At 41.9% G+C, this 27,016-nt stretch overlaps 1 protein-coding gene across 4 annotated transcripts in view; it reads left to right on the top strand.

Moving 5' to 3' along the window:
• The window catches only part of LOC123775570 (uncharacterized), an 85,001-nt gene that overhangs the window by 42,518 nt on the left and 15,467 nt on the right, over positions 1 to 27,016 (top strand). For 2 of the 4 annotated variants that reach the window (XR_015726211.1, XR_015726212.1), the window contains 4 exons: positions 1,497 to 1,647; positions 2,237 to 2,319; positions 6,810 to 7,364; positions 7,707 to 7,759. Coding sequence is in view for 1 of the 4 variants with exons in the window: in XM_087865751.1 (XP_087721877.1) it covers positions 1,497 to 1,647; positions 2,237 to 2,319; positions 4,733 to 4,753 (255 nt within the window). In the remaining 3 variants the exon portion in view is untranslated. Of the gene's footprint in view, positions 1 to 1,496; positions 1,648 to 2,236; positions 2,320 to 4,732; positions 4,909 to 6,809; positions 7,365 to 7,706; positions 7,760 to 27,016 lie in introns of those variants that run through there. The other 2 variants (XR_015726208.1, XM_087865751.1) reach the window with 2 other exon arrangements.

The raw sequence follows: 27,016 nt of genomic DNA, 5'->3' as shown, positions 1-27,016 counted from the left end.
TAGTTTTTCTGACTGTTTCCTTGGCTGTGCAGAAGCTTTTTATCTTGATGTAGTCCCACAAGTTCATTTTTTCTTTTGTTTCTCTTGCCTTTGGGGATATGTCATGAAAGAAGTTGCTGTGGCTGATGTCAAAGAGGTTACAGCCTATGTTCTCCTCTATGATTTTGATGGATACCTGTCTCACATTGAGGCCTTTCATCCATTTGGAGTTTATCTTTGTGTATGGTGTGAGAGAGTGGTCAAGCTGGGATAGCAATTCTCATATCAGACAGATTAGATTTTAAACTAAAGATGGTAGTAAGAGATACAGAAGGACACTATATTATTCTTGAGGATGTATCCAACAAGTGTGTATTACAATTATAAATATCTATGCCCCCAATAGGGGAGCAGCTAGATACACAAGGCAACTCTTAACCAGAATAAACAGACATATAGATAATAATATGTTAATACTAGGGGAACTCAACACTCCGCTCTCAACAATAGACAGATCACCTAAGCAGAAAATCAACAAAGAAACAAGAGCTTTGAACGATATTCTGGACCAGATGGATCTCATAGATATATACAGAACACTACACCCCAGAACAAAGGAATACTCATTATTTTCAAATGCACATGGAACTTTTTCCAGAATAGACCATATACTGGGTCACAAAACAGGTGTCAACCAATACCAAGAGACTGAGATTATTCCGTGCATATTCTCAGAACACAAAGCTTTGAAACTGGAACTCAGTCACAAGGAAGATTTTGGAAAGCATATACATTTTTGTGAATTCTCTTATTTATGCTTCCCATCTTAATTCCCCATTGGACAAAATCACTCTGGAACTCAGTGTGCTGAAATTTCCGAGTGACTGTGTTTTAAGAGAAACACTTTTATTTTGGAAAACACTTTTCCAATTCCCCTGTCAGATCACAGGCCCCTAATTCCTCAAGTGTGTTTGTGGCCATGGACAGAAACTGCAGAGAGGAGAAGACCCCTTTGTCAGGAAGTGAGGCAGCGTGGGGACAGTCAGGGGCTTGCAAGCAAAGGACTGACCTCGAGTGGCTTGGATTCCTGAGAAGAAAGGGCAGTTTCATCACATTCTCTCTCTTGTTAACAAACCAAAATATTCTGTGTGGTTGAGGAGGAAAGATGAAGTGTTGTCCAGGATCCCGATGCCTCCGTGTCTGGAGTGTCCTGCCTCACTAGTTTGCCATGCTTCTTTTTCATCTTTGAAGATGCTACTTCTTGCTAGTGAATGTCGGCAGACATGGTTAGTGATGTTTGGTGACATTAGGTTATTCCTGTAACATCCATTCCCCTCTCCCCCCTTGTTATAGTTGGCAGCAGTGGGGAGGGGTCAAGTTCTCTAGCACGGATGTGGCTCTGCTGGAACGTGGTATTGGAGAAGGAGGCAGATGCTGAGAGCTCTTTCTTTGGGTTTCATCTCTTGGTGTTACAACTTCTGTCTGTCTTACGAAACTATTTCCCTGTCTGTCTGCAGGTGGGTCCAGATGTGAGAGGGTTTCCTCAGCCCACCTGCATGCCCTCTCATATGGGCCAAACTTTACCAGGCTTCATTGGCTCTGGGCTACCTCAGCCTCCTCCACCTTGGTCGACATGGGGGCCTCCCCCGCACCTCGTTCCTCCATGTGGTAAGATGACCTGGATTGCATGATGTGAGTTGTAGCGCGTATTCATCATGTAACTACTTGTGTCGGTGGAGAAGATGTAGAGGAGGTACCACGAGGCTTTGCAATGCAAGGATCAACCTGAGTGAGGACACAGGAACATTTCTCAACTTTCTGTGGACCTCCATTTCATGGACTGTCTCATTTCACCATACAGAACTGGGCAGCAGGGGTCTGCCATTGAGAAGAAGTGTGACATTGTGCAATAGACAGACATAAAAGCATTGCCCAGGTGCACTGTACAGACATGATGTTTTGGGCTCTTGGCTTAATGGAGCACAGTCTTCACATCACTTGCACGTGTGGAGGCCCAATTGTGCAGCATTATTGATTAGTTATGAAATCATCTCTACTGTGCGGAGTGGTCATATCCCCAAGGGTGAGGGACTGGTCTCTTCTTTGTCCACAGAGGTCAGCGGAGACCTGTGAGAAACGCTCTGCATCTGGAAGGGACCTGAGAGTGGGAGAGTGGTACAGGCTGGGGCAGGTGTAGAGGCTTGGTTTGAATCTTGCGTGGTCAACACCCGTCTGAATCCACCTCTGTCTCTTCTAGGGCCTCAGTTCCATTCAGAAGGCTGTGGCGCTCAAGGGGACAACAGTGGCACCGCACCCAAGAAGGACCCAGAAAAGGACAAGGTAAATACGGTGGCTGTTTCCAGTTGTAACCATTTCTGGAATCCTGTTCCTGTCTGGGCAGCACTGTGTCCTGGCCTTGTGTCTGTTGGGTATATCTTGGGATCTGTGTGTGGTGCTGTTTACCTTTTAAAATGCCAAGTCTTCATGCAGGAGCCTACAGGCTTCTGTGTTTCCAGTTCGTCACCTTTGGGATGTGTCGGTGGAACAAAGGCAGAGTTTGTGCAGAGGTCTTGACATTGCAAGGGAAACCCTGCCTGAGATGTTTTAATATCCTGAAGTTTCTCAGGACATAATGCATTGTGCTTGGCTATTTCCTCACACTGAGCAGTGGGGCAGGTGCCACTGTTGGGAAGGAAGTGTCTCTGTTGCACAATGGCAGACATGTGGACTCTGGACATGCACGACAGTAAGAAATACATTTGTTGTTCTGGGAGGAATGAAACACCTCTCACTTCATGTGCAGTGTGTTGAGTTTGACCTGACATTTCATTAGTTATAGAAACCACTGAAGTGGGGCTCTGGTCCCTTGATTCATCGTTAGGGTTGGGGTCTGCCCCATCCTCTGCAACCTGTGGATACTTGGGGGAAGCCCTCTTGTCCGGTCAGGGAGGTGAGAACGAGAGACAGTGGCAGATGCTGGAGGCAGGTGTGGAGGTTTTGTGGGAATGTGGCTCAGTCACTTCCTATGGGCTTGTCCTCTGTCTTTTCTGTGGCGTGTGTCAGAGACAGACGCCGGTGTGTCCCCCATAAGGAATAGCAGTCCTGCGTGCAGGCGTCTCATGTCATGGGGGAGTGAATGTTGCTGAGGACGTGATCACTTTCTCCAAGTTGCTCAGGAGATCCATTTGATGGACTTCATCTTTCACTCCTACTGAGGTGGTTGGCAGGTCCCTTTGCGGTGAAGGAGAGCCTCTCTTCTCCGAGAGCTCAGCACAGCAGGTGTGCGCACGGACGCTGTACAGAGACCATATCCTGCGCTCTGGAAGGGATGAGGTCTAGTCTTAACGTTAGGAATTTAGGGTGTCTGAGAGAAGGGAGGGACACGTTCATTAAACCACACAGACGTTGTGTTCCGTATAAGGGAAGCACCAGCGATGTATCTGAAGGACAGGAGAGGGAGCCGTGGGTCACACAGAAACAGGAGACTGTGGATGAGAAGCAGGATGGAGGTGCTCAGGGGAGTGGATGGTCTCTCTCAGGTAGAGCGGAGGCCATTCCTGGCAGGCCAGCAGCTTAAGCAGTGAGTGTGAAGGCAGAGTGAGGTCCACACCGAGTTGCTGCGTGTGTCTGTCACACAGTGTGAATAATGCAGTATTTGCGTGAAAATGTCATTGTTGGCATAAAACTGTTCACTCATAATCTATAAATTTTATTGTTTCCCTAATTTTCTGAAGGTTCTGAACTGTGTGAAAGAATGCCGTGGAGATGTGGGAAATTTAACTTGGTTCTTTGGGGATTCTTGTCTGCCTCAGTTTGTGTGCCCCCGTGTGAGAAAGTGAAGACAGGACTGAGATCAGAGAGCTGCTGCCTTGGCTTCAGCCTGAGTGAGGCTCTTAGTGGGGAATTCGGGGTTGACCAGGAGCCGCCCTAGCTCGAGCCCTGTCACCACCCTCTGCATCTGAGTCCCCTCCCTGCCTGCATCTCCCAGAACTTCTGCCACAGTATCCTGTGTTCCTGTTGTCTGTGTTCCTGATGTCTCAGCCCGAATGCCAGCTCTCCGTGGGGCCTACTCAGAGCCTCAGCTTTGTTTTCTTTGAAATGGGGAGCATATTGGTTTCTGAGGTCATTAGAGGCACAGGAGTTGAAGTACATAAAGAATCTGCAGGGACCCCTGGGTGGCTCAGGCGGTTAAGCATCCAACATTGTTTTTGGCTCAGGTCATGATTTCATGGTCATGTGATCAAACCCGTGTGGGACTCAGCATTGAGTGTGGAGCTTGCTTGGGATTCTCCCTTTCCTTCTCCCTCTTCCCCTTCCCACCTCTAAGAAACAAAGAAAGAATATGCAAAATATCTGGGCTGTTGGCCATTCTGCCTTCTCACTGTTTGAATGAAAACAGCTCCATGCACATGATCATCAAAAAATGTTCATTTAAGTCCACAAAACTACCACGACACCTGAACACCTCAGCCTAGAGATCGGCAGTCCTCATTTCAAGGAGAAGGCAAAGACCCCCCTTTTTTATTGAATTCAGAACCTAGCTAACAAATAAGAAAAAGATTATGAGAACATGTACATTCAGACATTGATGTCTGAGATGTGAAGACAATTATTTTCTATTACATATAGACTCACAGAGGCAGCCACACACTCAGGTGTTCATCCAAGACCTCAGATATACTGTAGGAGGCAAAATGCGTATGGCAAAACATAAGATCCCATTGAAATAATCCAAAATCTGTTTGTCTTACAGGACAGTCAGTTTGAAGTTTGAAGATCTCCCTGAGCGGTAACAACCAGGCTGTGCAGAGTATATATGTTGTAAAGGTGTCAGATGAGCCTAATGGTCTGAATGCCTTCCCTGCCCATCCTGTCCCCTGTGCTCTGTCTCTCCTCGTATCCCCCCAATAAACCTTTCACGGTTCTGTCTGTGTGTCAGCGTCTGCCTTCACGAGGACCTATAGTCACTCCCCTCCAGGAGCACAGTGTGAATCCTGTACACACAGAAACAAACTGGCAGCAGTGGTGGCGATGGAGGATAGTGGCAAGATTACCCTTTGTGGCATCTTTACTGCAAGGGGCCCAAGCAGTCCTTCTGGGCAGGTGGACACACCCTGTATTTAGATCTGTTGGTGGTTGTATTAACTCTGGTGATAGATACCCTTGAGCACATGGTGTCTGCTAGTTTTGGGGGTATGTGGTGATCAGCAGGACAGGTGTCTGTCCCCAGGCAGTGGTCTGTTGTGATGGTGAGGAATGAATGAAGGGTCAGTAGTGGCCCCGGGAGACTGGTAAGGAGGCCCTGCATTAATCCAGGTTTTGTGCACTGGTTTCACCTCACCAGCTGCCCCGCAACAGCGGGTGGGCTCTAGGGGCGCTGATGGTGGCAGTTTTCTTGGTAAGACCCCTGATGCCCCATAATCCCCCCCAGTTTCCATGTTGAGGGATGGACAGGGCAGAGGCCAATGACAGGAGACCCATTCCTCCCTCACCACGCAGGAGGAGTTGGGTGTATGCATCTGTCGCTTCTTAGGTCCTTTACTCCAGTCCATTCTGCACCAGAGCTCCTGGATCGTGCAAAGCCCTCCTTCTCTCCAGGTTGTGGTAGCAGCCATCCTCCAGCAGCATTGGGGTCATGGCTGGGCCAAGGTGTCAATGTCTGTCTGTCCACATTCTGCCCTGGAGAGGCGGGTAACTGCCCTGCTACAGTCAAGGTCAGCCTGAGCAGCCTTTGTAAATGGGATTGTCATGCCCTGTGCGCAGGGACTGGGCCGAATGATGGCAGGAGAGAGGGGGAGACAGGAGAGGTGGTCCCCTGTGGTGGTACTGGACAGGGCTGCATAGAGCAGAAGGCCTGAGGGCCCCGGGAGAGATAGAGAAAGAGACTGTCAGGGAGAGGGACACTGAGTGGGTGGTGGGGGGATTGGGCAAGTCCTGGAAAGTGAGAGGAACCAAGAGAGGGAGAGGGGGTAGAGAAAAGCAGAGACAAAGAGGAGTTGGAAGGATGAAAAGCAGTTGCTGGTCTAGGTGTGTGGAGGTGGACCATGGACCACGGGCGAGGAGGTCTAGCTAGGTGCTCTGAGCGTTGGGACCTGAGAAGGCAGGAATCCAGGGCATCAGATTTCCCTGAGCCCAAAGCTCCGACCTCTCTGGGCAGAGCTGTGTAGAGGCCATTTCACAGAGGGAAGATGGGCACCCCTCCTTTTGCTTGGGGTTGTGGGGCCAAGCCTCAGGAAATGTCAGGGAGAGAGATAGCTTGACAGAGAGCATGCTGCTCTTTGGGAGGTAGTTTCTAGAGCCTACACTGTGGGGAGGTGACCTTGAGCCATCTCCCTCCCTGTCCCTGCTGCATTCCTCCTGTATCAGAGGGGCCTTGCTCATGTTCCAAAACCAGGCCCCAGGTCCTGCAGCATGGAACTGGCACAGATGCGTTGCTGATCTCAACCCAAAGTATTCGAGAATAAGGTCCGTATTCTCCCTCTGTAGCTAGCTAGCAGTGTGCAGCAGGATAGGGATTGCTATCCTCATGTCGACTGTGGATCCTGATGCAGGGCGGAAGGTGGACAGTTTCAAACCCCGCAGCGTTGTCTTACATCCAAGCAGAAACATCATACTTCACTAAGCCTTCTTCTGGTTGTGAAGAGATGGCAATTAGGATTTGAAGGTAAAATGGGTTCCTTACCAGACTGATGGAAATGATTTCATCCATCTGTCATGTCTAAAGCACTTTTTATTGAAAATATTATCTAAGGAGACATGCAGTAAATTCATAACAGATGTGTAGCTCTCTCTAGGTTTGCATTGACTCTGTCACCTATTTGTCACCAAAGGCTGGCAGAGAGCGTACCATGGGCTTTCCTGACCCAGGGCACCTGAAGACAAGAAAGCCTTCCAGTGGGGCCATAGAACCACCACGTTGCCACTCAGAGAGCCAGAACTTCATTTCCAGGAGGTTTTGCCACCTGGGTGCTTTGCAGCAACTTGTCGCCTCCCGAGGTAGAGGAAGAAGCTGCCTTGTTGGCTGAGTGCTGAGGGGGCGGCTCTGGGCGGCTTCCCAGGACATGCTGGTAAGTGAGCAGCACAGTCGCTTGCATGTTGGGGGCTGTTCCCCTGGTTCAGTCCTCATTTTCCCTGAGGGTATTTGAACAAGACCTGTTTTACTCAGGGATCCGTGGCTTGAGGGGTCCCGCGACGCCACATCAAAGATGCTGTGGTTGGTTGTTACAGATTCAGGCTTGTTTCTGGGGAGAAATCCTGAGCCAAATTCAGAGGAACTGGAGCTGCATTCAGTTGGGACAGGAATACATGAACTACTGATTCTCAGGACCTTCTAGAAGAATGAGCTGCGGTCCACTTCCCGAGCTCTGCAGGAACTGCTGCCCAAGGTAAAAGCACAGAGTGTCCTCCACTTAAACATGCTTGTATTACTTTTTCATTGTTTATTTTTTCCAGTAATGTTGTAGTAGTTGGAAGTGACTGAAAACCTGACAGGTACCTGGTGTCATAAACCTTCCATTATTTTACAGTTAAAATATTTATACCTGAAACAGAATTGGTTATAATCATCCTTTCTTGTCTTCACTGGAAGGAAACTCATCAAAAATATGTTAAAAATGTACTCATTACCTTATCTCCTTTTCACTTGAGATTGCCATGTTTTATAATTTCTCATGAAATTATGACAGTCTTACATACTTTGACTGCAGTTACTCTAAATTCATTCACAGGATCCCACTGTGACTACTTCTGTTCAAAGAAAGTCTCCAGACCACTTCTCAATGTGAGTAACATGGTACTAAACAAAATTTGTGAATCACTGTTTGAAGAAAAAGCACGATGGTATTCTTTAATCTGCTAAAATTGATGCTTCCATCCACTGATTTTGCGTTTCCAACTTTTTTATTTTCTAATTAAGATATTATATATCTTCCTGAGTTTTACATTCCTCACACGTACTTTCAGGTTTCCTTTCTGTCACTGTAAGAAAGAGGACAGGCCTTTTGATGAGCATGCAGCTTTGTGTCACTTCAGTTGTTGTTGTTGTAGGTCTTCATTAACTTTTCCCACCCAGTTGAAAATATTATCCAATTTTGACAAGTTACATAAAAAATGTAACCTACGTGCATCAGTATGATTTCATTATAGTGTTTCTTCATTTGATATTTTATGTATATGTCTGAAACATGAGACTATCTCACAAGTTTATTGAATTTGGTAGAAGTATATATCCTAGTTTTGAAATTTTTGAGGCTTGCATATTTGAATTCATAAATGGAGATTATTAGCACTTAAATTAGGGTTATTTGCTGCGCAAGACACAAGTCGGTGTAATCATTTTGGGGGAAGGAAGGATGTCTTCTCTTTTACACACATGGCATCATTGCGCCACAGTCACACATCTGGATATGAGCAATTATTTTTTTCTTTTTAGACTTTTATTTAAATTCTAGTTAGTTGGATGCCTGGGTGGCTCAATCGGTTAAGCATCTGCTGTCGGCTTAGGTCATGATCCCAGGGTCCTGGGATCGAGTCCCACATCAGGCTCCCTGCTCCACAGGGAGTCTGTTTCTCCCTTTGCTTCCTGCTCCCTCTGCTTGTGTGTGTGTGTGCTCTCTCTCTCATGCTCTCTGGGAAAAAAAATAAATCTTTTAAAAAATTCTAGTTAATTAACAGATAGTACATGGATATGAGCAATGTTGTGATAGTATACTTTTTTCAATTTAATTTCATACTAAACATATAACTATTTCTTCTCAATGATAAAACATTTATTTTTATACATTATTCTCAGTATGACATTTCTTGTAATTGAAGCTTTTCTTCATGATGGGCTACATCTGTTTTACTATGAATAACCAAGGAGAAGCATTTTTCTTCAAATATTCTCAAAAGTGTTTCAGGTCTGACATAATTTTGTACTAGTATTACAAATTCCTTACACAAATAAGACTAGATCTCATCTATGGAACATAAAAACTAGGAAGATCGGTAGGGGAAGAAGGGGATAAAGAAAGGGGGGGTAATCAGAAGGGGGAATGAAGCATGAGAGACTATGGACTCTGAGAAACAAACTGAGGGCTTCAGAGGGGAGGGGGGTGGGGGAATGGGATAGACCGGTGATGGGTATTAAGGAGGGCACGTATAGCATGGTGCACTGGGTGTTATACGCAACTAATGAATCATCGAACTGTACAACAGAAACCAGGGATGTACTGTATGGTGACTAACATAATATAATAAAAAAAACATTAAAATAAAAAAATTAAAAAAAAGACTAGATCTTGGGGCACCTGGGTGGCACAGCGGTTAAGCGTCTGCCTTCGGCTCAGGGCGTGATCCTGGTGTTATGGGATCGAGCCCCACATCAGGCTCCTCTGCTATGAGCCTGCTTCTTCCTCTCCCACTCCCCCTGCTTGTGTTCCCTCTCTCACTGGCTGTCTCTATCTCTGTCAAATAAATAAATAAAATCTTAAAAAAAAAAACGACTAGATCTCATCCATTAGTACCTATTGACTGATTATATAAACATCATAATAGTCTGTAATACTCTAAAATCAGAACTTTCCAGTGTTTGGGCTTTCAGTATTTTCTTGTGATACCCTAAGATGTAAATTGTTTATTGTGTAGAACTTAATATCTAAATCATCCCAAAATATTCTTTAACTTTTAAATATTTTTGTCCCTTGCTGCAAAGCACAATGTAATAATTATGAGTTTGAATAATTTTTGAACCCTTTTGTTTAAAAAAAAATCATGATGAAACATGATATTTTCATTGTGACTGCTTCTGTTTCCATTCTGTAATATCAATGAGCCAGAGTTGGCCCCTGTGTATTGGCAGGCTGGTACCCATTAGCTCAAAAGCCTGCTGCTGGTGCCAAACTCAAAATTAGTTTTTACACATCCAGGTTTTTTAAAACATAATTGTAAAGAGATTTTTAGGCATTGACTGCCTGCCTGATTTCCATAGCCTGTGAAACTGTGGCCAACATCTCCTAATAATAAATAAGATCAGTCCACCCATACATCCATCAGTCAATCAAGTAAGATCAACCCTTCAGCTCTAACAGACCCTAAACTGCTGTTGGCATTCTAAGTCTCTGACCCAGAGACACCCCCCCCCAGCCAGGCTGCGCAAAAGACATCACTTAGGTACATAAGCACCCTCTTCAATTTCCCTCTTCCTAGGACATTATCTTGCCTCCTTGTACTTTTGGGTAGTAGATACTGGAAGGGTTGATACTGTGGTGGACCTCTCCTCTTGCAAACATGTCAGTCCCCAAAGGAAGGTTGTTGCAAGTTACTAGCACCTCATGGTCACATCTTTCTCCTTAAGCCTGAAGCTCACGGAACTTACTATACATTCTTTCAGTCTTTGTCCTTTTAAATTCAGAGTATCTTATTGTTCTATTACTGCTAAAAAGCATGAATGGGAAGAAGATAAAAACAAAGATTCCTTAGAATAAGGGAGTCAGCCACAGTGAATCACCTGGCCATTTGTACACGTTCTGAATAGGTTCAGCCACGGGGTGAAATACCATATCCTCAAAAACCCAAATACTTCCCATGACCTAGGATGACCTACTTTATTTAATCGATGACACTCCTTCAAGATCAGAAAACCACATATTTACATACTACACACTATGTACCCTGTTCATTTAGTACCCTGAATATGTCTTGCCAGCCCTTTCTGGCTTGCCAGGTCTCTGTGGACAGGTCCGACGTTATTCTGATGTTCCTCCCTCTGTACATAAGAAATCTCTTCCTCCTCACCACTTTCAAGATTGTTCCTGGGATCTAAGATTTGCAAGTTGTACTATTATATGTTGTGGCGTCGCTCTGTTCTCATCGATCTTAGGAGGGGTCCTCTCTGCCTCTTGGACACGAATGCTTGTTTCCTTCCCCAGAATAGGGAAGTTCTCAGCTACGATTTGCTCAAATATATCTTCTAGACCTCTCTCTTTCTCCACTCCCTCGGGGATCCCAATAATTCTGATATTGGAACGTTTCATTGAGTCACTAATCTCAGTTTAATTTCTTGAAATATGATTTGTTTTTCCTATACCACCTCATTTTCCTTCTTTTCTATCATCTTATCCTCTAACTCACTAATTCGTTCTTCTGCCTCGTTTACCCTGGCTGTCAGAGCACCCAGTTTAGACTGTATTTCATTCATAGCATTTTTAAGTTCAGCCTGATTAGATCTCATTTCTGCCCTTAGAGATTCTATATTGTCATTAATATTTTTCTCAAGCCTAGATATCGCCTTCATAATTGTTACTTTGAAGTCTATTCCTGACATCTTGGTTATATCCATTTCCATTAGTTCTGTGGCAGAGGCCACAGTCTCTGCTTCTTTTCTTTGTTGGGGGTTCCTCCTTTTAGTCTTTCTTTTGAGGGGTGGTTGAGGGAATGTACAGATTTCAAAGTAGTAACCACAACCCAAGCAAGATGCACCTGTTTTATAAGGATGTTAGAGTTGTTGGCCTCTTGTTCTTCCAGCTTGTCTCCTGGGTTGTGTGCCACACAGCAGCTCTCCCAGCTGTTGCTCCCAGGACCAGGCACATCTCTGCCCTTTGGGCTTCTAAAACTGCATGCCACCCCCTGTTCACACACACAAACCTGTAGCTCCCAGTTACAATCCGGGGGGGCTCCCCTAAAGTCCCTTCCCTGCCGCTACTGGTCTGCAAGTCTGTGCCTGGTCCTCAGTGTGGGAGGCTTTTGCCTTCCTGGTGAAAGTTCATGGAGGCTCCCTCCCCCATCTGTTTATCTTCTGATATCTGCCCACAGAATCACAGCTCCCCACTTCATACCTCGAGACCAACTGCTAGAGATATTCTGTTTGTAGAGATCCAGATATATCTTCTTACATCTCAGGCTGATTTCATGGGTATTCAGAATGGTCTGGTAGATATCCAGCTCGATTCAGGGGATGGGTTGAAATAGGGTCCCCTACTCCTCTGCCATCTTTCATAACTCTGTCCAAGAAACAGATTCTTAAGTCTAGAGAACAAAGTGATGGTTACCAGAGGGGAGGTGGTTGGGAGGATGGGTGAAATATATGATGGGGATTAAGGAGGACACTTGTCCTGATGAGCACAGGATGACGTATGGAAGTGTTGAATCACTGTATTGTACATCTGAAACTAATGTAACATTGTATGTTAACTATACTGGAATTAAAACAAAAAAATAGTTGGAAAACTGAGTCTTAGGTATATGGAAACTCTCAGTACTGTCATATTTCATTTTTTTGGTAGATCTAAACCTATTATAAAGTGAAAAGTTTATTAGTAATCATTGTTTATTTTTTTAACATAGTCTTGCAAAATTAGACCTAATTAATTAGTCCGCATATTCTATTCTGTTTTATTTAAGTAAATAAAACATAAATGTTACAGAAATTGAATAATGGACAATAATATAAAAATCAGAAAGATATATTTTACAGTTCTATGTTAAGATAATAACACATATGTAATGTTATATTATGTATTAAGTGATTATAATAGAGTTTTCTGATTTAGAATAGGTGTTTCATAACTTGGTTCTCTAAAGAGTTGGTGCCTATATTCCAGTGGCTCATCAATATTCATGAGGAGAAAAATCATGATTATAATAATAGAATAATACCAACAGCACTATATAGAGATTATTGGAAGGGATGAATTATTTGATTTAAAGACACACAGTTAATTGTTAATGTCTAGAGGAAGAAAATATGATTAGATGTTTATTTTGTCATTAGTAAAACATATTATCAATTGCTGTTAAGCTTGGAAAAGTGTGCTTGGTAACACTGATTTCAAGGATAGTGAGCACTCTTAAGCTTCAGATCCCATGCCTTCTAAGACTCCATGGAATCAAATTTTTCCTGGAAGAGGGAAGTGTTCATTGTTCTACACACAAGGTGTATACCCAAGGTAGTCCTAATAGAACTCAAAATATTCTGCATGGAGAAGAGAAAACATAATGAAAGCAGGCCTGCCTAGGAAAGAGTAGATTCAGAGTGCCTGTCGTAGGGGAAGACTCAGCATTGACCTCTGGCCAGTGGCTTCTTATTCCACCTCTGATGAGGTTACTTATCAACCAGGGTCTTTATCAGACCCTTCAGGTTGTTCATTACTTACTGGACTCCAGTGTAGACTGAGAGGTTTTTGTAGCAAGCAGATGTGAATCCTTCCTCAGGCTCCAGGTTTCTGTGCCTGACTGTGCTTGAGAATGAGGTCATTTTCAACAGCAAATGGGATACGTGAAAAGGACTCAGGAACCAGTGAAAGGGTCGTCACTGACCAAATCAAGACAACCTGCACATCAAAACGAATCATGGCAGGAATAGTTTCCCAACACTTGAATGATAATCCATGAGTCTAGAGTGCTACTTAAGAAAACCTTTAAAAATCGGGATTGGAGAGAAGGGAAACATCTTTACAAAAGATTGCTTAGAAATATAGAACTAGAAAATGGAAATAAGAAATCACCTTTTAAAAATACATTATTGTAACAATTCAGCCACCGGAACTCACCCAGTACTGTAGTATGGGTACTTAATACCCATCACTAGCCTATCCCATTCCCCCACCCGTCTCCCCTCTGAAGCCATCAGTTTGTTTCCCAGAGTCCATAGTCTCTCATGGTTCATTCCCCCTTCTATTTACCCCCCCCTTTCTTCTTCCCTTTCTTCTCCTACCAATCTTCCTACTTCTTATGTTCCATAAATGAGTGAAGCCATATGATAATTGTCTTTTTCTGCTTGACTTATTTCACTTAGCATTATCTCCTCCAGTCCCGACCATGTTGCAGCAAATGTTGAGAAATCGTTCTTTTTGATGGCTGAGTAATATTCCATTGTATATATGGACCATATCTTCTTTTTTTCTTTTTTTACTGTTTTTTTATTATATTATGTTAGTCACCATACAGTACATCCCTAGTTTTTGATGTAAAGTTCCACGATTCATTAGTTGCATATAACACCCAGTGCACCATGCAATACATGCCCTCCTTACTTCCCATCACCAGTCTATCCCATTCCCCCACCCCCCCCGAAGCCCTCAGATTGTTTCTCAGAGTCCATAGTCTCTCATGCTTCATTCCCCCTTCTGATTACCCCCCTTTCTTTATCCCTTTCTTCCCCTACCAATCTTCCTAGTTCTTATGTTCCATAGGTGAGAGAAACCATATGATAATTGTCTTTCTCTTCTTGACTTATTTCACTTAGCATTATCTGCTCCAGTCCCGTCCATGTTGCAGCAAATGTTGAGAAATCGTTCTTTTTGATAGCGGAGTAATATTCCATTGTATATATGGACCACACCTTCTTAATCCAGTCATCTGTTGAAGGGCATCTCGGTTCCTTCCATGATTTACCTATTGTGGACAATGCTGCTATGAACATTGGGGTGCATATGGCCCTTCTCTTCACTACGTTTATATCTTTGGGGTAAATACCCAGTAGTGCGATGGCTGGATTATAGGATAGCTCCATTTTTAACTTTTTAAGGGACCTCCACACTGTTTTCCAGAGTGGCTGTAACAACTTGCATTCCCACCAACAATGTAAGAGGGATCCCCTTTCTCCACATCCTGTCCAACAATTGTAGTTTCCTGTCTTGTCAATGTTTGCCATTCTAACTGGCATAAGGTGGTATCTCAGTGTGGTTTTGATTTGAATTTCCCTGATGGCTAATGATTTTGAACATTTTTTCATGTGTCTGTTAGCCATTTGTATGTCATCATTGGAAAAGTGTCTGTTCATATCTTCTGCCCATTTTTTGATTTATTTGTTTCAAGTGTATTGAGTTTGAGAAGTTCTTTGTAGATCTTGGATACCAGTCTTTTATCTGTAGTGTCATTTGCAAATATATTCTCCCATTCCATGGGCTGCCTCTTAGTTTTTGTTTTTGTTTTTGTTTTTTTTTTTTAGTTTCCTTGGCTGTGCAGAAGCTTTTTATCTTGATGAAGTCCCACAAGTTCATTTTTTTCTTTTCTTTCTCTTGCCTTTGGAGATGTGTCATGAAAAAGTTGCTGTGGCCAATGTCAAACAGGTTGCGGCCTATGTTCTCCTTTAGGATTTTGATGGATTCCTGTCTCACATCGAGGTCTTTCACCCATTTGGAGTTTCTCTTTGTGTATGGTGTGAGAGAGTGGTCAAGTTTCATTCTTTTGCATGTAGCTGTCCAATTTTCCCAGCACCATTTATTGAAGAGACTGTCTTTTTTCCACTGGATGTTTTTTCCTGCTTTGTCAAACATTAGTTGCCCAAAGAGCTGAGGGTCCATTTCTGGAGTCTCTATTCTGTTCCATTGGTCTGTGTATCTGTTTTTATGCCAATACCATGCTGTCTTTGTGACCACAGCTTTGTAGTACAGCTTGAAATCTGGCAATGTGATGCCCACAGCTTTGTTTTTCCTTTTCAACAATTCCTTGGCTATTCGGGGCCTTTTCTGATTCCACACAAAATTAAGGGCTGTTTGTTCCAGTTCTTTGAAAAATGTCATTGGTATTTTGATCGGGATAGAATTGAAAGTGTAGATTGCTCTGAGTAGCATTTTAACTATGTTTATTCTTCCGATCCATGAGCATGGAATGTTTTTCCATCTTTTTGTGTCTTCTTCAATGTCTTTCAACAGTGATCTGTAGTTTCTAGAATATAGACTTCACCTCTCTGGTTAATTCTGTGATATCCTATGATTTTGGTGCTATTATAAATGGAATTGATTCCCTAATTTCTCTTTCTTCAGTGTCATTGTTCATGTATAGAAATGCAACTGATTTCTGAGCACTGATTTTGTATCCTGCCACATTACTGAATTGTTCTGTGAGTTCTAGTAATTTCGGGGTGGAGTCCTTTGGGTTTTCCATAAAGAGTATCATGTCATCTGCAAAAAGAGAGAGTTTGACTTCTTCTTTGCTGATTTGAATACATTTTATTCCTTTTTGTTGTCTGATTGCTATTGCAAGGACTTCTAGTACTATGTTGAATAATAATGCCGAAAGTGGGCATCCTTGTCATGTTCCTGATCTTAAGGGAAAGGCTTCTATCTTTTCCCCATTGAGAATGATATTTGCTGTAGGCTTTTCATAGATGGTTTTTATGAAATTGAGGAATGTGCCCTCTATCCCTACACTCTGAAGTGTTTTAATCAGGAAAGAATGCTGTATTTTGTCAAATGCTTTTTCTCCATCTATTGAGAGGATCATATGGTTCTTGACTCTATTCTTGTTGATATAATCTATCACACTGATCGATTTGCGAATGTTGAACCACCCTTGTATCCCAGGGATGAATCCCACTTGGTCATCATGGATAATCCTTTTAATGTACTGTTGGATCTCATTAGCTAGGATCTTGTTGAGAATTTTGGCATCCGTATTCATCGGGGATATCGGTCTGAAATTCTCTCTTTGGATGGGGTCTTTGCCTGGTTTGGGGATCAAGTTAATACTGGCCTCATAGAATGAGTTTGGTAGTTTTCCTTCTGTTTCTATTTTTTGAAACAGCTTCAGGAGAATAGGTATTATTTCTTCTTTGAATGTTTGGTAGAATTCCCCGGGGAATCCATCAGGCCCTGGAGTCTTGTTTTTTGGGAGGTTTTTGATCACTGCTTCAATCTCTTCATAATTAATTTGTTTAAAAAATCAATTTCTTTCTGTTTCAGTCTTGGTAGTTTATAGGTTTCCAGGAAGGCATCCATTTCTTCCATGTTGTTTAATTTATTGGCATAAAGCTGTTGATAAAAGTTTCTAATGATCCTTCCTATTTCACTGGTGTTGGTTGTGACCTCCCCTTTTTCATTCCTAATTTTATTAATTTGGGTCCTTTCTCTATTCTTTTGAATAAGTCTTGCCAGTGGTCTATTTTATTGATTCTCTCAAAGAACCAGCTTCTAGTTCTGTTGATCTGCTCTACTGTGCTCCTGGTTTCTAATTCATTGATATCTGCTCTAATCTTGATCAACTGCTTTCTCATGTGTGGATTAGGTCTGTTCTTCTGTTCCTGTTCCAGCTTCTTGAGGTGAGAATATAAAAACTGCATTTTAGATTTTTCTATTCTTTTGAGTGAGGCTTGGATGGCTATGTATTTTCCCCTTAGGACTGCCTTTGCAGTGTCCCATAGGTTTTTGGACCATTGTGTTTTCATTCTCGTTGGTCTCCATAAATTGTTTTAATTGATTTTTGATTTCCTGGTTTATTGAATCATTCCTGAGCAGGATGGTTCTTAGTTTCCAAGTGTTTGACTTTCTTCCAAATTTTTCCTTGTGATTGAGTTCCATTTTCAAAGCATTGTGGCCTGAGAATATGCAGGGAATAATTTCAGTCTTTTGGTATCGGTTGAGACTGGTTTTGTGACCCAGTATATGGTCTATTCTGGAGAACGTTCCATGTGCATTTGAAAAGAATGAGTATTCTTTTGTTCTGGGGTGTAGTGTTATATATATATATATATATATATATTCCACCTGGTCTAGTATGGCATTCAAAGCTCTTGTTTCTTTGTTTATTTTCTGCTTAGGTGATCTATCTATTGCTGATAGTGGAGTGTTGAGGTCCCCTACTATTAATGTATTATTATCTTCTGTCTCTTTATTCTGGTTAAGAGTTGGCTTGTGTATCTTGCTGCTCCCCTGTTGGGGGCATAGATATTTATAATTGTCATATCCACTTGTTGGATACATCCTTTAAGAATAATATAGTGTCCTTTTGTATCTCTAACTACAGTCTTTAGTTTAAAATCCAATCTGTCTGATATGAGAATTGCTACCCCAGCTTTCTTTTGAGGTCCATTGGCATGAAAAATGGTTTTCCATCCCTTCACTTTCAGTCTGGATGTATCCTTAGGTTCAAAATGAGTCTCTTGTAGACAGAAAATGGATGGGTCATGTCTTTTTATCCAATCTGCAACCCTGTGGCATTTATGGGAGCATTTAGGCCATTCACATTGAGAGTGATTATTGAGAGATATGATTTTAATGATGCCATGTTGCCTGTAAAGTCTTTGTTTCTATAGATTGTGACTTTCTGTTCTGTATCACTCTTGGGGCCTTTTTACTTTTATAGAACCCCCCCTTAATAACTCCTGTAGGGCTGGTTTCGTGGTTACAAAATTGGTCGGTGTCTGTCGATTCTGGAAGGTCCTTATCTCTCCATCAATTCTGAATGACAGCCTTGCTGGATAAAGGATCTTTGGCTGCATGTTTTTTTCTGAAAGAGCTTTAAAAATGCCCCCCCCCAACACTTTTTCTCATTTCAGGTCTGTGTAGACAGGTCTGACGTAATCTTGATATATTTGCCTTTGTATGTGAGAAATTTCTTTGCCCTGGCTGCTTTCAATACTGTATCCTTGGATCTAATATTTGCAAATTGCATTATAACGTGACGTGGCTAAGGTTTGTCGTGGTTGAATTTGGGAGGGGTCCTCTCTGCCTCTTGGACGTGAATACTTGTTTCCTTTGCTAGATTAGGGACGTTTTCAGCTACAATTTGTTCAAATATCTCTTCTGGACCTCTCTCTTTCTCCACCCCCTCGGGGATGCTGATGATTCTGACATTGGAACGTTTCATTGAGTCAGTAATGGTTACCTACAGTAATGGTTACCCCTGGTAACCTACATTCTTGAGATTGGATTTTGTTTGAGCCATGTTTCTGTTTCAGCTTTCTCTTCCACCATCCCATCCTCCAATTCACTAATTCGTCCTTCTGCCTCATTTACTCTGGCCATTAGAGCATCTAGTTTTGACTGCATTTGATTCATAGCATTTTTAATTTCTGCCAGATTCACTCTCATTTCCGCCCTTAGAGATGCTATATTCTCGTTAATATTTTCATTAATACTTTTTTGAAGCCTACACATCACCTTGACCATTGTTGCTCTGAACTCCATTTCTGATAATTTGGTTATATCCATATCCATCAGTTCTGTGGCAGAGGCCACAGACTCATTATCCTTTCTTTGCTGGGAGGGAATTCTCCTCCTCGTCATTCTGATGAGGAGAGGTTGCGGGGTTGCCCAGAGCCCAAATTATTGACCAGGACCCAGGCAGCATGGTCTTGTTTTATAGGGACCTTAGGGATGTGGGCTTCCTGATTTTTCAGCCTGCCTTCTGGGGGAGGGGCCTGCCGCGCTGATACTCAGGCAACCCTGTTTGGGTAGAGTCTCCGTGTCCCCTGCGAGGGGGGATGGGATGGGCACAATGTGAGCTGGTATTTCCGGGCTTTTGTTTTCTGGTGGCTTTCCCTGGCGGTTTTCTGTGACTCTTCTGAGAGTCAGAGCCGCAGTGGCCAAATCCCAGCCTCTGTCTCAGAACAGAGAGATCGCAGTCCACTCTCCACTGAGCTCTCCTGGCCTCCTTAACTCTGTTTCTTTTGGAGCTGCTAAAAACCCTGCAGCGTCCCAGGTTGTGCACTCCACAGCCAGTGTCCCAGCCTTCATTTCCAGGGCCAGCACGACTCTGTCCTTTATGTTTCTGACACTTCCAGCCACCCCCAATTCACGTGCATGCCCCCTAGCTCTCTGTTTCAGTGTGGTTTGCACACACTCCGGAGCGCCGGTTTTCAGTCGGGTCGCGCGCATGCGCGCTCCTGAGCTCCCAATATCAGTCTGGTTCCAGTGAGCACTCTGGAGCTCCAGTTGTCACGTCGTGCGTGCGCTCCCGAATGCTTGGTTTCAGTCTAGTTCCAGTGAACGCTCCAGAGCTCTGGTTTTCAGTCTGGACGCACACGCATTCCCGGGCTCACAGTCCCAGTCTGCTCTCTCGCCCACTCCCCAGTGCAGGTGGCTACCATTTCTCGGCACCCAAGCGCAGCGGCTCCCTCCACCTTCTGTTTATCTTCCAATATCTGCGCGTGGATTCACGGCTCCCCTCTTTGTACCTCAAAACTCAGCACTGGCGATGTTCATTTGTAGAGATCCAGATGTATCTTCCTGCATCTCAGGCTGATTCCGTGGGTTTTCTGGATGGTCTGGTACCTATCCAGCTCGACTCAGGGGATCAGCTGAAAAAGGGGACCCCTAGTCCCCTGCCATCTTAATTCCTACTCCCAGTGGGAAGACCTATTGTTGGGATAGTGAAAGAGGCAAATAGATTTTCGTTCTTTTTTTTTTTTTCCTCAAGGTGCAGAATATTTTAATGTTGCTACTAGCTTTAGTCCTGCATTTTCCGGATAATAATATTTTGAGACTTTCAGTTGATACATGATGAATAGGGCAATAATCATTGATAAAATCATTGTGTTTAATTGTGGCATTTCATTTAGGAGAACTTAAAACTCTCAATATTTAAATTAAAAGGTTAATGTTTAATAGCTTCTTGATTTTACAGCATGAATGCAGATCATTTTTCAAAGTAGGATAGTGGCACTAACTCAAGAATGATTGGTATGAAGCTATGATTAGAACCACAGATTTCTGAGCACTATAGTATAGTCCTGGTCATAGAGCTATTAAGAGTAGTTTGGTTTAGTCATCTTGGGATAGCATCAGTTTTTAAACCTAGAGATGGTACAGCTCGTGAATGTAAAACATCTTGTGATGAAATTAATATACGGACCATTAATTTTGTAGGTAGCACAACCAATTACCAACCTCTAGTAATCGCAGTTCTCTGGGTTCTAGTTCTTGTGTTGGGATCATTGGGAGTCAAAGTTTAAATCTTCATAATCTGTATAATCATAACTTCACTATCATTGGTGCCCTATGGATTTTGTAGTTAAGGATGGATTGTTGATTTCGTCCATTATATAGAGGATTCATAATGAAGGTAGGGTGATTAACATAATAGCCAGTAGAACAGCTCATAGTCTCTACTTCTTGTGCATCTCTTGTGCTTGTGTGGGTTAATTTAGTTGTTAATATCAGTGAAATGATGTAAAGGACTAAGGAGCTTATTAGAAATATAATTATCAATGTGTGATCATGAACATTGTAAAGGTTCTTCTATGATGGGACAGGTTGCATCTTGGAGACCTAATTGGAAAGTGTATGCCATAGAGATATAAAGTACTTAAGCCTATAATTTAACTTTGACAAAGTTATATAATTTTTACTAACATCTCTTTAATGAGAAAGACAGAGTGGTTATGGCATTTTCTTGAAACCAGTTTAAGATGGTTCAATTCCTTCCTTAATTTTAGGGTTACATAAGTGGGCTCTTCAAATATGTGATATAGAGGAGGACATCCATGTAGTCATTCAATATCTGTTGTAGTAAGTTCTATTGCTATTTCTTGTTTGGATGCGAAGGCTTCTCAAACTATAAAGATCATTAATATTTCTGCTGTTAATGAAATAAATGAGCCCACAAAGGAGGCCATAATTCGTGTTGTGTATGCATCTGAGTAATCAGAATAGCATCAAGGCATTCCGGATAGGCCAAGAAAATGTTGTGTTGATGCCAACAAACATGATTGTGAAGTGAATTTCTGCTGAGCTGCTACTAAGAGTATAGCCTGAGAATAAAGGGAATCAGGGAACGAATTCGTCCATATAGCAAATACCACTCCTATCAATAGAACATAGTGAAAACACATAGTATGTGTTGTAGAGGACAGTGTCTAAGGATGAGTTAGCTCATACAATGCCTGCTAGGCCTCCTATAGTAAATAGGAAAATAAAGCCTAGAGCTCATAGGATAGCAGGAGATCACTTGATATTTCCTCCATGAAGGGTGGCAAGTCATCTGAATACATCAACTCCTGTTGGAATAGCAATAATTATAGTAGCTGACGTAAAGTATGCTCGTGTTTCATTGTCTATCCCTGCAGTAAACATATGGTGGGCCCGTGTGATAAAGACAAAGAAACCAACAGATATTATTTCTCAGACTATTGCCATATACCTGAAAGGCTCTTTTTTGCACGAATAGTATGTAACAATGTGTGAGATTATTCTGAAACCTTGTAAAATTAGGATACATACTTCAGGGTGTCCAAAGAATCAGAATAGATGCTGATATAAACTGGGGTCCCCTCGTCTGGCTGGGTCAAAAAATGTAGTAATTAAGGTTTCAATCTGTTAGTAGCATAGTAATTCTAGCTGCCAATATGGTAGTGATAGGAGTAGTAAAACTGCTGTAATTAGGAGGGATCCTATGAATAAGGGGGTTAGGTATTGGGATGGGGGGTTGTATCAATAATAGTAGTAATAAAGGTAATAGTGCCTAGATGTTGAGAGAAGACTTAGATCCATGGATGCTCCTGTGTGAGCTACACTGCCGGCTAGAGAAGCGGAGACAGTCCATCTGGTTCTGGCACCTGCTTCCACCATAGAAGATGCAAGTAATAGAAAAGATGGTGGGAGTAATCAGAAGTTTATATTATTTATTCAGAGGAATGCTATGTCTGGAGCACCAGTTATTAGAGGGCTTAGTAAATTTCCAAAAGCTCCAATTATAATTAGAACTACAAAGAAAATTATTTTGTATGCATGGGTGGTTATGATTACATGATAAGTTTGGTTGTCTCCAGTAGAGCACCAGGCTGACCTAATTCAGCATGGATCAGGAGACTAAGAGCAGTACCTACCATACCAGCCCATGCACCAAATAAAATGTAAAGAGTGTCAATGTCGTTATGATTTGTGGAAAGTAATCAATGATTTATGAACATAGATAAAACAGCTGAGAAAATCATTAGACTGTAAATCTAAGAATAGAGGTTTAGTCTTCTTTCTGCCAGGCTCTGTGGTGTAAATATCACATTGAATTGCAAATTCAAAGAAGCAGCTTCAGTTCTGCTGGGGCTTCTTCCACCTCCCCCCACCCACATGGTGGGAGAAGTAGATTGAAGCCCGTTGATTAGGGTATTTAGCTGTTAACTAAAATTTCATGGGATGGAAGCCCACCAATCTAAGGGCTTAGCTCAATTAAAGTGTTTGATTTGCATTCCATTGACGTAAGATAGATTCTTGCAGTCCTTAAATTTAAGTTCAGGAGTTGATGATACTTAGGGCTCTGAAGGCCCTTGGTCTTTTTAGCCTAAACTCCTAGTCCAGAATTGATAGTACTAGGGTTAGTGCGAGCAATATAGTTGAGATTACAATTAGAGGAGGTAAGAAGTTTTTTTTTTATTTTCATATTGTCGTTTTATATTGTTCATTGAAGGCAATATAGTTCGTGCTGTAGTATATGTTAGTTGCATGTAGAAACAGGTTTAGTAATGCTGTAATAGCTCTTAGTGTTGGGATAATAATTCTATCATATTTTGTTATTTCTTGGGTATTCATTTAGGGATGAAAACAACGTGGGGGGCAGGCCTCCCAGTGATAGTATTAATATGTAGGTTAGTGAGGTAATATGCAGTAGTTTATTTCATGTGTGGGATATGGTAGTGTTGTGGATGCATTTTATATAAATAATATGAATGTAGTGAGTGTTACTATGATGTGAAATAAGGTTAGGATCATTATAGTAGGGTTTATACACTCTAATGGTTGCTATTCATCCTATGGGCAATTGATGAGTAGGCTAAGATTTTTCATAATTGAGTTTGGTTAAGTCCTCATCAACCTCCTGGGACTATGTCTGTAATGGCTATTGCTCTTAATAGGCTGGAGTTGATGGATGGTGAGATTTGATATAGAATGGCTAGTAGTGTGATGTTTTTGTCATGTTAGCAAGATTAGGCCTGAAAATGAAATTCCTTGTGTTACTTCAGGAACTCAGAAGTGGAATGGGACAATCCGAGTTTTACTGTTAGGGCAATAGTTATTATGGTTGATACAACACGATTAGGAATTTTTGAGAATGTTCATTGTCCAGAGAATAATAGGTTAATAATAATTCCTATAAGGAGCATAGATGCAGTGGCCTCTGTTAAGAAGTATTTTGTAGATGCTTCTATGGCTTGTGGATTAAATTTTTTTATAAGAATACGGATAATAGCTAATATGTTTATTTCAAAACTGATTCAGATTATTAGTGAGAACTTAATATTACAGTGATAGTTCCTGAGATAACAGTTGCTATAATAGTAATGAGAATAGGAGGTTTTATTAGTAGGGAAGGATAGGAACCAAGGATAGAAACCTTTTCAAGGTATGGGCACGAGCTTATTTAGCTGACCTTATTGCAGAATATGGTGTCAACAGGTAGCACAGAAATTTCTGAATTTTTAAAATTTTTTATTATGTTAGTCACCATACAGTACATCCTTAGTTTTTTGATGTAGTGTTCCATGATTCATTGTTTGTGTATAACACCTAGTGTTCCATGCAATACATGCCCTCCTTAATACCCATCACTGGCCTATCCCAATCCCCCACCTCTCTCCCCTCTGAAGCCCTCAGTTTGTTTCCCAGAGTCCATAGTCTCTCGTGGTTCATCCCCCTTCTGTTTACCCCCCCTTCATTCTTCCCTTTCTTTGCCTACCGATCTCCCTGCTATTTCTTATGTTCCATAAATGAGTGAAACCATATGATAATTGTCTTTCTCTGCTTGACTTATTTCACTTAGCATTGTCTCCTCCAGTCCCGTCCATGTTGCTGCAAATGTTGGGTAATCGTTCTTTCTGATGGCTGAGTAATATTCCACTGTATATATGGACCACATCTTCTTTATCCATTCGTCTGTTGAGGGCATCTCGGCTCCTTCCACTATTTAGCTATTGTGGACAATGCTGCTATGAACATTGGGGTGCATATGGCCCTTCTCTTCACTACGTCTGTATCTTTGGGGTAAATACCCAGTGGTGCAATTGCTGGATCATAGAGTAGTTCAATTTTTAACTTTCTAAGGGACCTCCACACTGTTTTTCAAAGTGGCTGTACCAACTTGCATTCCCACCAACAGTGTAAGAGGGTTCCCCTTTCTCCACATCCTCTCGAACATTTGTTGTTTCTTGCCTTGTCCATTTTTGCCATTCTAACTGGCGTAAGGTGGTATCTTACTGTGGTTTTGATTTGAATTTCCCTGATGGCTAATGATTTTGAACACTTTTTCATGTGTCTGTTAGCCATCTGTATGTCTTTATTGGAAAAGTGTCTGTTCGTATCTTCAGCCCATTTTTTGATTTGATTATTTGTTTCACGTATATTGAGTTTGAGAAGTTCTTTGTAGATCTTGGATACCAGTCTTTTATCTGTAGTGTCATTTGTAAATATCTTCTCCCATTCCATGGGCTGCCTCTTAGTTTGTTTTTTTTCTTACTGTTTCCTTGGCTGTGCAGAAGCTTTTTATCTTGATGAAGTCCCACAAGCTCATTTTTTCTTTTGTTTCTCTTGCCTTTGGAGGTGTGACATGAAAAAAGTTGGTGTGGCAGTTGTCGTAGAGGTTGCTGCCTATGTTCTCCTCTAGGATTTTGATGGATTCCTGTCTCACATCGAGGTCTTTCACCCATTTGGAGTTTCTCTTTGTGAATGGTGTGAGAGAGTGGTCAAGTTTCATTCTTTTGCATGTAGCTGTCCAATTTTCCCAGCACCATTTATTGAAGAGACTGTCTTTTTTCCACTGGATGTTTTTTCCTGCTTTGTCAAACATTAGTTGCTCAAAGAGCCGAGGGTCCATTTCTGGGCTCTGTATTCTGTTCCAGTGGTCTGTGTGTCTGTTTTTGTGCCAGTACCATGCTGTCCTGGTGATCACAGCTTTGTAGTGTAGCTTGAAATCAGGCAACGTGATGCCCCCAGCTTTGTTTTTCCTTTTCAGCATTTCCTTGGTGATTTGGGGTCTTTTCTGGTTCCACACAAAATTAAGGGCTGTTTGTTCTAGTTCTTTGAAAAATGTCATTGGTATTTTGATCGGGATAGAATTGAAAATGTAGATTGCTCTGAGTAGCATTTTAACTATGTTTATTCTTCCTATCCATGAGCATGGAATGTTTTTCCATCTTTTTCTGTCTTCTTCAATGTCTTTCAACAGTGATCTGTAGTTTCTAGAATATAGACTTCACCTCTCTGGTTAATTCTGTGATATCCTATGATTTTGGTGCTATTATAAATGGAATTGATTCCCTAATTTCTCTTTCTTCATGTATAGAAATGCAACTGATTTCTGAGCACTGATTTTGTATCCTGCCACATTACTGAATTGTTCTGTGAGTTCTGGTAATTTCAGGGTGGAGTCCTTTGGGTTTTCCATAAAGAGTACCATGTCATCTGCAAAAAGAGAGAGTTTGACTTCTTTGCTGATTTGAATACCTTTTATTCCTTTTTGTTGTCTGATTGCTGTTGCAAGGACTTCTAGTACTATGTTGAATAATAATGGCGAGAGTGGGCATCCTTGTTGTGTTCCTGATCTTAAGGGAAAGACTTCTATCTTTTCCCCATTGAGAATGATATTTGCTGTAGGCTTTTCATAGATGGTTTTTATGAAATTGAGGAATGTACTCTCTATCCTTATACTCTGAAGGGTTTTTTATTTTTATTTATTTTTTTTAAAGATTTTATTTATTTATGTGACAGAGAGACAGCCAGCGAGAGAGAGAACACAGCAGGGGAGTGGGAGAGGAAGAAGCAGGCTCCCAGCAGAAGAGCCTGACGTGGGGCTCTATCCCAGAACTCCGGGATCACGCCCTGAGCCGAAGGCAGACGCTTAATGACTGAGCCACCCAGGCGCCCCTCTGAAGGGTTTTAATCAGGAAAGGATGCTGTATTTTGTCAAATTGTTTTTCTGCATCAGTCAAAAGGATCATTTGGTTGTTGACTCTTTTCTTGTTTATGTGATCTATCACACTGATCGATTTGCGAATGTTGAACCACCCTTGCATCCCAGGGATGAATCCCACTTGGTCATCATGGATAATCCTTTTAATGTACTGTTGGATCTCATTAGCTAGGATCTTGTTGAGAATTTTGGCATCCGTATTCATCGGGGATATCGGTCTGTAATTCTCTCTTTGGATACGGTCTTTGCCTGGTTTGGGGACCAAGGTAATACTGGCCTCATAGAATGAGTTTGTTAGTTTTCCTTCTGTTTCTATTGTAGAAACAGAACGAAATTTTTAAATTTTTTTTCATTATATTCTGTAACCATACAGTACATCCCTAGTTTTTTATTTAAAGTTCCATGATTCATTGCTTGTGTATAACACCCAGTGCACCAT

This window comes from Ursus americanus, chromosome 2 (genome assembly GCF_024610735.1).
Source record: "Ursus americanus isolate L20-20 chromosome 2, mUrsAme1.1.p, whole genome shotgun sequence".
NCBI lineage: Eukaryota > Metazoa > Chordata > Mammalia > Carnivora > Ursidae > Ursus > Ursus americanus.
This window is presented reverse-complemented; position numbering and strand designations above follow the sequence as displayed.